The 12,079-nt window shown below is 39.9% G+C and overlaps 2 protein-coding genes across 3 annotated transcripts; both read left to right on the top strand.

The window, feature by feature from the left end:
* The first annotated feature begins 23 nt into the window (after positions 1–23).
* LOC109479868 (DNA fragmentation factor subunit beta-like) lies at positions 24–5,250 on the top strand. The gene is made up of 6 exons (XM_019781905.1): positions 24–412; positions 1,734–1,869; positions 2,347–2,541; positions 2,931–3,010; positions 3,736–4,010; positions 4,485–5,250. Exons 1-6 carry the CDS (start codon positions 305–307, stop codon positions 4,684–4,686), a joined length of 996 nt encoding a protein of 331 aa, XP_019637464.1. The 5' UTR covers positions 24–304; the 3' UTR covers positions 4,687–5,250.
* Positions 5,251–6,974: 1,724 nt separating this feature from the next.
* Positions 6,975–10,559, top strand: LOC109479891. 2 transcript variants are annotated; one of them, XM_019781939.1, is made up of 4 exons: positions 6,975–7,066; positions 8,251–8,542; positions 9,157–9,318; positions 10,300–10,559. In XM_019781939.1, the coding sequence occupies exons 2-4, from the start codon at positions 8,292–8,294 to the stop codon at positions 10,412–10,414; spliced, it is 528 nt and encodes a 175-aa protein (XP_019637498.1). In that variant the 5' UTR covers positions 6,975–7,066; positions 8,251–8,291; the 3' UTR covers positions 10,415–10,559. The 2 variants fall into 2 exon arrangements, with proteins under 2 accessions (XP_019637498.1, XP_019637500.1); XM_019781941.1 differs by having other exon boundaries at positions 6,975–7,070.
* The last annotated feature ends 1,520 nt before the right edge of the window (positions 10,560–12,079 follow it).

Below are 12,079 nucleotides of genomic sequence, written 5' to 3'. Positions count from 1 at the left end.
AGTTTTGGCGTGACTTTTCTAAGATCTCGCGAGAACCGGCCAACGCGCGAGATCTGCTGTAAACCTGAAGAAGTCAATGACCTCTGCCGTCCTTGGTGACTTGAGCTTTCCTTTAGCGTCCCCTGCGTATTTGGCCGGATTTGTAAACAACTTAAGTCTCCTGTAAACCTTAAGGTCTTCGTTGACCTTGTGTACGTATGTACGAATAAGTAGTGTTTCCGCTAAGCTCGGAGTTCGAGCCGAAACTGCCACTTCCGGTTGGCTTTATCTTGGAAGCGTCGTCCAGTCTACGTCTCTCAGAGGTATGGGCTCCAAGCCGTTCAAGATACGTGCAGCGAATGATACCCAGAAGTACGGAGTGGCGGCACAGGATCTCAACGATCTGATTGCAAAGGGATGCAAGGTTCTAAAGGTTAGCGTCTTCCTTTTACAACCGACAACCAGGTTACCTGAACTAACATCTGACCTAAACCAGGTTATATCTAGGTCAACTCCGGGCAAGTGGTTACCTCTACCGGTACTACAAGATCATACTAGTACTTGTTTGTTGGTGTGGCACTGGGTGTTGAAGTGAGGATTTTAAAGAAAGGAATACCCTGGCTTCGTATGTCAAAAGCTGCCTTACATTGGGCTACTGTATGCATGGTACTACCCTGGGTGCCAGCCAAGTTTACAGGCCGCTAACCGTTTTTTTCGGCAGCCAGGGTACTTCGCCCGCAGAGGAGTATATCGGCCCTCCAACTGTTTGGAGGGCGGCCAAACTCCCCCCGGGCTAGACTCCCCCGTAGCAGTAAATTTAGACCGGCGGGCGAAAGGCTCTTGCCGCCCGAAGAACGAGTTTGGCACCCAGGGTAGCATGGTACACTCTCTACAAATTTTGTTGAAAATGCATGTGCTACTACTATAGTCAGATCATAAGTACAATGTCATCATGTAAACATGTGTACATGTACACTCTATACACAATTGATGCAACCATCCTTATAGCTGCAATGTGCATTATGTAAGGTTAGGACGATACAAAAAGTCAATTTTCTTGCCATTTCTTTATATGATACAGTAATACATGTACATTTTTCTTTTAAAGTAAGTTGAATCAACTCCACAGTGTCCACACCAATGCAAATATCAAGTTTTGGTACAAACTGTTTCATGCTACACGTACAGCCTTAATAACTGGCCACTTATGGGCACAAAGGTCCACGTCTACAGCAGGTCCTTAGTGGTTGCACGACTGCTGTCTATTGTCAATTCTGAATCTTTTCATTTTGTTCAATCAGGAACAAATGTTTGTCTAGTCCATCCTTTTAATGTATCAAACTTGTATTGTTATCAAATTCTACTGATACGCAAACCATTGAATATTCATCTACGTAACTGTCACCCAATTCTCAATTTTTATTTACAACGAAAGCTTATTTATTTGTGTGATGCAGTACTGTAGTTTTTATCATGAAAGTTCATCTGTGTTGGTAGTTACATGTTTAAAGTTAAAACTTTTGATCCAACAGAAAGAAATCTCTCACCTAGAGCTTTCGACCAGGTCTTCCTCAGTAGACTGACCCAGTGAAGCTTGTCACATGGCTTCTTTGAAGTGTGACGTCAACACTGGGACTCAAAGGCATCTGGTAGACGATGTCGGCCCCCGTTGTGGGTCAATGAAGGTTGAGAGGTGGTTTTTGTTGATATTGATTAGTAAATGACTACCCATTCTCTAAAACCACACATTACAGGTCCCTATCAAGGGCTGCAAAATCTGCCTGCAGCAGGATGGAACTCTCATCAACAGCAGGGAATTCTTCCAAGCACTCCCGCCGCTCTCCGTCTTAGTCTTCCTCAGAAAAGGAGAGAAGTGGACTGGAGATGACTGTATGTATTCTTTTTAAGATTAAGTCTATGTTTATTTTAGTTTATCTATTGTGTACTCTCCAGATTTTTGTCCACTAAGCTAGAAAAAATTAACTAGATTTTAAGGTACTACCTACTTTACTTAGGTTATAGCCTAGGTACATGTACCATCCATGATTTTTTCCTAGCGTAGCGGAGCAAAATCCGGATGGTACCCAGGCTATAACCTTAAAGTTTAACTTAAACGTTAAATGAAAGAATACTACTTGTTAGTACAATGTACCTTAACATCTAAGTGTTAGTATGTTAGGAAGAGTAGTGTAAACACTGCCAGATGAATATACAGGTTTACCTAGTGTTCAATGTAGCTTGTATGGCCTTGCCATGGATAATTAGACTGCCTTTTGCATGTCAGAGCTTGGCTAGCCTTGCCATAATCCACTGAAACTGTACATGTATTTTTGATGTTTTGATCGGCTTCCTTCTTCCTGTCTTTAGTTGGGAAGATGATCCTGTCTCTGTTGGAAGCCCCTGAAGATCCTGTAAGGAAACAGCAGTTAACGGAGAGTCTTGAAGGCATGATTGCCAAGGAGTCGTCCCCAGAGAGGGTCCATGCCCTGAACTTGTACCTGCAGAGTCTTCCAGACAACATCGATGCAGAAACCAGGGAGGAGGACCCAGACTGGTTTGAAGGTACCTCTGTCTTATTGGACGGGTATCACTGGATGCATTTGACCAGTTTAAAAGAGAAAAAAGGGGGATTGTTACACCTACTTTCTTGAAGACTATTGTAATTACATACCCAAATGAATGAGAATTCTCGGTTACACACATTGACAAGCTTCAGGTCACCTCAGACATTGGGCAAAATTTTCACAAAACTTGTTCTTATCCAGGAACTGCAGGACCTAAGATTTTGGTGCAGGGCAGTGGAGGTCACAAAACCTTAGTCTTTTTAACCTGTTTAATTTTTGTTTCAAAAGCTGCGGATAGGATTATGGTACCACATAAAAACTACATGTATTTTGTCTTTATCATTTCCTTATTTCTCTCATAGCATATTGTCTCTGATTCTTCTTCAGGTTTAGAGAAGAGATATAAAACCAAAAGTCAAGTGATGGCCTGTAGTGCACAGGGGAGGATAAGAGGCTACTATTCAAAGGTAAGCAGGGTTCTTTTGTCTTTTTTTGAGATGGTATCTAACTAGTAGTAACTTAGACTCTAACTTCTAAGTCTAAGAAGAAATTAAGCTTAGATTTTGATTACTTACAATCTATTTGAAAGAAGAATATCAAACTTCATATATTTTAACTCAATCATCAGACTGAGGTGTGTTATTTTGCACAGAACTCATTCATGTCTGTTTAATTTAGACCAGGTGAAGACAATTTTCATTTTATTGACATTTTCACCACTAGACATGACATATTCATACTTTGGCAGACTGCCAACCTGCGTGCGTCATTTGTGAAAATCATCTTCCATCAACATTCAAACATGCTAACTATATCCTAACAACATACTTGCAAGATACAAATGTATTCAGGAACATGAACGTGCATTTTAAACATATCTAATATTTTAGGACAAGTTTGAATATGTTGCCAAACATGACAACATGTCCACCCGTGAATGCAAGCATTTAGTAACTAAGAATTCAACCATATTACTAGTACATTTCATGTCCTATATAGTGCTACAGGACATAAGCTTTTTTAAAAAGATTTTTGCCATTAATGCTTTTTTTTTCACTTATTAGTCTTTAACCTGCTAAAGTAGCAGCTTAGCACCAAATTTGTATTGAAATTCTGAATTTGGTGTTAGACAGAAAAGATAAGGTTAATCATAATGTTTAATGTCCCTTTTTTTCTTCCTTTGTCTTTTCAGACAAAAGAATATGTCTCCAACCTGGAGGATCCTGTAGCCAAAATAATTCTGAAGAGAGTGCTAGAAAACTTCCGGCCGTGTCTGAAGAACAACGGCTACCACGGTGACTACTTCAGACGAACGGCAAAGCCCAAGAAGCGGCTGTGCACGCAGGCGGGCTGGTTCGTCTGCCACGGTCCGTACAACACGAAGACATGTCAGGACAAACACATGATCAACCCGTACAGCAGCCGACAGAAGAGGGCAGTGTTCAGCACTTGGAACCTGGATCACAGGTAACGGTTTTCCCAGGGCAGTCAGCACTCAAAACAGAAAATTTTAAAAACCACTCAAGAATTTTATCCAACTAGACTGATTGGCCAGTATAATTTAACTAGTAAAATATGCAAAATCTATTGTGTGACTTTTATCATGTGAATTAGGTAGAGTAAATTGTAGTGAAATGATAATGATCTGTCAATATGTCATGATGTTTTGGTGCGGAAGGAATAGATGTTTAGTCTGGTACATAAAATGCAACAAATATAGATAGATGAAGAATATCATGCACTGATTGTTGGTCACATTATGTTTATTTTCCTGAAACTATGAATTGAGAGAAAATTGCTCGCGCTTGTGGATAAGAAATATGTGGTAAATATCTACATTTAAAAAAAAAACCCATTCATGATATCAACAGATGTAAGCAATCATTGTGGCATCCATGTTCATGTACTGTTTTTTTTATTCTGCCTTCTTCTTCTTCTCAGAGTTGAGAAGAGTCGAACCATCCTTCCCAGCATGCAGCAGGCTGCTGTTTCCTGTCCGAAGGGGAAACAGCTGAACTGGGAGTACTTCTACGAACTCTTGTTCACCACAGACAACCTCAAACTGGTGGAGATCAGCTGTCACAAGAAGGAAGCACACAAGGGGTATGAATGTGACGAGAAAAAGTACTACACTAGTAAATAGCAAGGTAGATAGTTCACACATAAGTCCGCATTTCATTTTGAATACTGTGTTTTCATTCAAACTTACAGTGTATTTGAATTCAGTAATATGGGCAATGTATTTCTTTTAGAAATCCCCGCTTCTGTTCATATTGTTCTGTTGAACACACAAACACATAAAGTGTATGATTATTGTACACATCATTTACTTCTATTCTCTTTGTAAATGTTTTACTTGCTTAAGAGTTGGTGTCAAGGTGCCTTGCCTGTGATACATTATACATGTATGTATGAGAACATACTTTTTAAGTTGTGTTTAGGTGGTTTGAATGCTATGCTATTACAAATGTAGTAGTATTATTGTCTTCTACTGTGCATTTATGAGGACAGTTTTGTTTTTATTTGACATAGCAGAAAAGTCTGCTGTGAAGTATAATCTATGGTTGATCGAGATACAATGTGTCTATTACTTCTCTGTGGTCTAAATAAATCCCATGTAAAAAGTGCCACAAACAGACTGTTTAGAATGTGTTTCTAAGCTTTTATAGAGCCCATCAGCAAGGGAGATACAAGACAACATTATTAACAAACAGTAGTTTGTAGAATTTCTCTGTGCTAAGCTACAGTACTGTATGCTTGTATGTATGATAGTGTTTCACAGAGAAATAGGTGCAATAGATGTACCCAATTGTTATGAACTAGTACTTAGATACATGTGGGAGCTGTATAGGTAGGTAAGGAAATGATTTTTAAGACATAATGTTCAAACAAATCTTTAATTGTGCTTGGCCACATTTTAATCAAGCTTTTACGGTTGTATAAATTATTAACAATTTTACTACCTTTTACATGGAATTAATTCAAATATCACAAATATCACACCTATACAATCATGATGTTTTAAGTATGGCGATACATGTACCTCATGATATGGTAAAAAGTTGATTAAATGAAAACTTCCAGTGCAAAAAGTTACTAAAAATTTACTAATGGGGACAGTCCCACTTTAAAACTAACCTCTTTAACAATACCTCCTTCCACTCGACATACCTCGTCTTACTACTAAAAGCATTTCAAGAAACCTACCTGTTTAAGGTCTTCCTTCTTTATTTCATGCTTCTTTGGTCCTCATTCAAATCAGGTTTGTCCCAACTATATTTTGCGTGGCATTACTTAATATATTATGTTTTAAAGACAGAAAAACATACAGTTGTATACATATAGAGAATGATGTATATCACAGGTGAGTCATACAGTTAGAAAGCCTTAGAATGAAGAAAACTAGTGGTGAATTTTTAAACTAGAAAACTTTGTTAGGGTAAAGGTTTGGTTGTACATTTTTGTGAGTATGGAAGCTGGAAGCATTACTTCCAAAACGTACCATGTAACAATGCTAATGTAACCCAGTACTAACTTTGAACTATTGTAGCTACTTTTTCAATAATATACTGAGCCAAGATGTCTTCGTCTTCTGTGGTTTATTCTGTTTTCTTGTATGTATGAGATTGTTTTGTTATGTGGCTGGTGGCTGAAAGACTTGAATGTCATGTATACATTACATGTATTTTGTAATCCTTTCTTCAGGTTAGGTTCATATGTTTTATACAAAGTTGGGGATATGATCAGATCAGTTTAAGGGTGTGTCATGTAGTGTGGGTGCAATCCTAGTTGATCTAAAAGAATGAATGAATGAACTTTATTGCTGGACAGTTGTACATGGTACAATGTATGGCAACAATAACACTGTATTAATACAATCAAGTCTATACTAAGAGACTACTAGTATTACTTAGGAATAAGAAACTACTAGTATTACCACATTTGTACTTAAATGGCGTATAACATTATGTGTAGGCGTTGAGTGTACACACACACACACACACACACACACACACACACACACACACACACACACACACACACACATGCATGCATACTCACACAAACGCACACATGCATACTAACACACGCCTCTGGACACACGTGCACCAACAGTCACGTTCCTTGACCTTGGATATCTGGTACTACAAAAAAGAGTCACTGAACTCTTCAAGAAACGTGTTTTCCTTGACCCCAACATTCCATTATGGTGCCTGCTTTTCAGATGGCTGGCATTTATCCTTCTTTGAAAGAAGATATAGAAAAAGGTGATAAAATGCCAAAAATACACGTATACGAGATTGTACGTGGGATACAAATCTCGCTTTGTTATAGCTTTATACAGTCACGTTTGTGTTATTTTCTAGCCAGATGACTGTGCAGTAATTATCTTAGCTAGAGGGCATATTTACGTCTGGCAATTTGTCCCATTCACGAGACAACATTCCTCTTGTTGACAAGAAGATCCCGAAGTTGTCGTCTGCTGTACAAACAGGCCGGTTTTATAATCCGTGGATGGGACAGTAAGTAGGTCGATATATTTCGGTTGCATAGATAAAGGTGTTAGATACCCTATAAGTAACTATCGTCGTAACGTAGCTGGCATGTATGTCTGCTTAATTTAGCTGTACGAACGTACAATGTACATGTACTCATAGACACTGATGCAGCAATCCCTCCTAGCTAGTTCAGCTGTTAAAAACTAGATAGAACCACCCCGTTACGGACTTGTCACGTATACAATGTATAGTAACGACGAGATACCAGTTTTTTTGCTAGTGGCAACGTTTAAAGGATCATTATCTAGAGATCCATTTGTCAACATAGCGACATGTCAAAGGCTAATCCGTACTGTATGCTAGAAGGGCACTCATTACCATTACTAGCTATTGCCGATAATGACTACATTGTATATGTGTGGCGAGTACAGTTAGCATATCTCAGAATGTATAGAATTAAGATCAACTTTTACACGAAGACATCCTTATGAACAAAAGAGACTTTTAGAATGACAAGATAAATACCAGTCGATATGCCTGGGGGCACGGCGACATGACGAGGTGAGGTCATCACTGACTCATTGCACATTTTCTAAAGACCGGCTTTGTACACATGATCGTTTGTCACATCTGCAAAATGCCATCCCGCTTCACCAAATATTCACGACATTTGGACTGTGTAGCCCTTCGGAATATAAAAGGAAAAGTCAAAATCCTTTATGACCTAAAGTCCCATGCATATGGTTGTTCATGTAGTGTCTTTAGCATTTTCGGCAAATAGGCCTAAAAATACAAACCCCTAGGCCTTCTAAGCCTGCTTTCGCCATTTCGTCATTGCCCATCCTCAAAGAACTAAATATAGCAAGTTGATGTTCGTTTTACCTAATTCATAGCCTGTAATCATAGTGATCAACTGCGTGTTCAATTATGCTTTCAACAATCGTAATGACTTAAATCTAAGAGATGAGACATGTTCTTACACCTATCCCTTTTTGTGATCACGTCAATTTGTGTCCAGAGGATTCAGCCCACAGAATTGAAACTTACATGTATCAAAGACATATTACGATATAGGGACTAAGTATAATCTTAAGTCTTGTCCTATATACTACTATTACTAGTACTAGTAAATGTATGACTCAAGTTGCATGAATATGTAAACTATCCATGCATAAAATGCTCCTGCTTTCTTGCATTCCGCTATGCAGGTGTATGTACGACTTCCACTCGTAGCCAACGCTAGTGCATCATGACATCAAAACATTTCCTCAGCTTGGTGCTCGTGATTCTGCTGAGTGCCTCCAGTATGGTACAGGTCTCAGCAGAAACCTGCGCCGAGGTATGCGAGGAATGTCTGGCGGATACGGAAGTGACGCAGGGTGATATCAACGGGACGGCATGCGCGGAGGAATGTTTGAAGAACATACACCTAGGCACTGATAACAAACAGTTCATCAGGGCACCCATGTGGAAGAAGTGTTACACACTGATACACGAACTGTAAGTGTTGATCTGAACTATATGCATGAACCATAAGTTTGTTAGGATGACATGATGATTAAAAATTGAATAGGTGGTAGATGAATTATTGCCCAGTTATCAAAAAGATATTTGTGTTAGAACTTAGTGTCAAAAGTTAGACTAGTCAATGACTCATATGCTATATCCATTGTCCATCCTTTTTATGTCTATGTTACATGTCCTTGCAATTAACTCCGGACAAGAACTAATGTAGTAAACTTTTTATCATCTTGAAACCTGTTTAAATTTAAAACTTCAAGTGATCCAACACAATAAAGTTCTCTCACCTATAGCTTTCGACCAGTCACTCTGGTCTTCCTGAGTAGACTGAACCAGTGACGCTTGTCATGTGGCTTCTTTGAAGATCTTTGAAATGTGACGTCAACACTGGGTCAAAGGTATCTGGTATTCAAAGAAGCCACGTGTCGACGTGAGAAGCCTGACTGGGTCAGTCTACTGAGGAAGACCAGAGTGACTGATCGATCGAAAGCTCTAGGTGAGAGAACTTTTAAATTCTTGTGTCAATGACTTTAAACATGTAACTCACCAACACAGATGAACTTTCATGATAGTATCTTGAAACTTGTTGACAGGAGAAGTAAGCAGGGTCCATACCTGATCATGGACTCAGAGCCGCGCACACAGACATGGAAACCGGCGCTCGCCGTCTGCTCCGTCACGGTGCTGGTCGCCTTCATCGTTATCGCCATGGTGACCATCAAGGTCTGCGTACGGCGAGCCGTCCTCCGGAAACAGTACGTACAACTTTTTTTTTTTATTCCAACACGTAATCACCAGACGTGGTGACGGCACACTCAAGTTTTATCAACTTACATTAGTGCGCCACCAACACAGGGGACAAATACATGACAGGACAATACTCATTTTCACCTGAGCGAAGTGAGGAAAGTCGTGTAAAGATCGGTGGCATGTCAGGACTCGAACCCGGGACCTCTCGGTTCCGAGTCGCGCACTCTGCCGCTACGCCACACGACCTCAGCTGCATATGTGAAATAAACAGACTAAATGTAATATTACTGAATGTAATATTACTGTCCTTAAAAACACAATAGATTAGCTTTAGTTTCACTATAGACTAGCTCTGATAGAATCCTATGTTAAGTATAGTTCATGCGTAGTCTCTGTTGTTCCCTTTTTGCCATACATTGTACCAGTTACAGTTGTTGAGCAATAAAGTATTACCGCGAGTTTTATATGAAGGCTAGTGTGTAGTGATCCATGACAGTCAATACGACTTTCATCTGCTTGACCCGACATATAATATTCATTTATTTATAATAATAATATAATAAAATACCAACGGTCCAAAAAACAACAACATTATTTTGCAGTGCCACTCTCAGACAACTATCCTAACAGTTATCATGAAAGTTCACCCGTGTTAGTAGTTACATCTTTAAAGTTAAAACTTTTGATCCAACATAAAGAAATTGTCTCACCTAGAGCTTTCGACCAGTCTTCCTCAGTAGACTGACCCAGTTAGGCTTGTCACGTGGCTTCTTTGAAGTGTTACGTCAACACTGGGTCAAAGGTATCTGGTAGACGATGTCGGCCCCCGTCGCGGTTGAGTGAAGGGTGGTGGGCCCTGATCTAACAATCCTATGTGTTACTAATATTGTGTGAACATTGTACTTCAAGAATACTGAGGTGCGAATTCACAACTTGATAAATGAAATGTCCATGTGTTGTTCACCGAAGTTTTCTGTCTGTGACAGCGGCGGTCGTCAACCTACCAGCCCGAACGGCACCATGACAAGTACTGCACTGATGGCAAATATGGAAGAGGAGGAAACGCAAAAGGCCAGGCCTGACGACGTTCAAACAGTCTGATGGGGCAAACCGTTTTCTGGACATCCGCTGAGCTTTTGTTATCGTCGTAGTCGTCTCCATATGGCTAATTTACTTCTAATAAACTCGTATTTTCCAAGAACTATCGTAGAGTGGAAGTCGTTGCCACCAAGCACAGTTGGGGCATCATCACTACAAAGCTTTTTATTAAACAACTTCTGCAATTAAACGTGCAACGATTGTGTGTAACAAGTCGTTCGGTGTGATATACTAGTAGCTAGCTGCCGCCGCGCCGCGTGCCTGCGAAGCTGGTGTGTTACGCCGATGGGCGGCTGTACCGGCTATACTTAATGAAATATTCTTCTGTACAACCTGTTCAGAACTACTAGTAGGAGTAGCTGATTGCTCGTTTGACTTGTAATTGAACTGGCCGTCGGTTGGGCTTCCGGATGACGACGGAATTCTAGAGGCGCATACTCCTCCTTGTGTATGATTACTTAAATATGAGTATTTAAGCTACATACGACAATACTAGTAGCTCCTGTGATCCAATTAATAAAGCTACCGTATTACCATGAAAATCCATGTGAGTCTAATTTATCATTGATATTTGAATATTACTGTATGTCATCATCATTAATGGTATTAAAAATGCTGTGACATTAAAACGCATATCGATATATTGCACAGTTTTACTATCTATTTTGTTACAAAATGAAGATGACAGGGCACTGTCTATTTTATCTACTCAAACAAAACCTGCAATGTTTAATATCTGTTGTATGAGGCACAAAGATAGCTAGTAGTACATTGTACGGTAATGGGAGTTCGCCTATACGTGCCACTCCCATATATATGTCAAGGGTGACTCTTACATACATTGTAGTTATTGTATTAGTATGACAGACAGGGACGGGTAGGTCACCCTCATTTAGGCGGGAGTGTCACTGGTTTTAGTTCAGTCCTGTGCGATCTCTGAAAGTCTCATATACTTCAGGTGAGAATATTTCCTTAGTACAACTTCTAGATCCTCCAAGAAACTGCTTTCTGCGTAGAAACGAACAACAATATGTAAGGTCCTTGGTTTATGGGAATGAGAAGTTAATGGACAAGTAATGTAATGTGTGCAGTGACTGTAAAAATTCGACATACTTCATGCGACATAGTGTGCGTGACATACCAGTCGAGTTTTGAAATAATACTGAACTGGGACATGGCCGTAGTATACAAGGAGAAAAATTAATTATTACCGAGAATTGTGTCCCATATGTCAAATTTAATGTTCGTTGTAAGTAATGGCGACCATGACACCTGGTATGTCTTTGTCTATGAACGAGTTATTTTAGGATACAATTATCTCTATCTGGATGGTGATCAAGGACGTCTGAGTTGTTATAACTATCTGCTTCGTTGTTTACCCTGCAGGTAACCGTGAGAGAACACACCAGAACAGTGGAGCAGCACATCAAAACCTCCAAACGGTACAGACGGAAACTGTTGAGGCAATTAGTAAACACAGGTAGACCTCGTCTCACAAGACCACAAGGGCGCGGCTGTCATCATGTCCCAGCGGACTGCCTGTGTACATGTATGTCTCCTTCTACTGGTGTGGGCTACTGTCGGTGTTCAGGCACAGAACTGTTCAGAAAAATGCACCGACTGTGCCTCTGACACCAAGAGTAACATGACGGACTTCAACAGTACCGT

Source organism: Branchiostoma belcheri, unplaced genomic scaffold (genome assembly GCF_001625305.1).
Source record: "Branchiostoma belcheri isolate BF01 breed outbred unplaced genomic scaffold, Haploidv18h27 scaffold5, whole genome shotgun sequence".
In the NCBI taxonomy this organism is placed as follows: Eukaryota; Metazoa; Chordata; class Leptocardii; order Amphioxiformes; family Branchiostomatidae; genus Branchiostoma; species Branchiostoma belcheri.
This window is presented reverse-complemented; position numbering and strand designations above follow the sequence as displayed.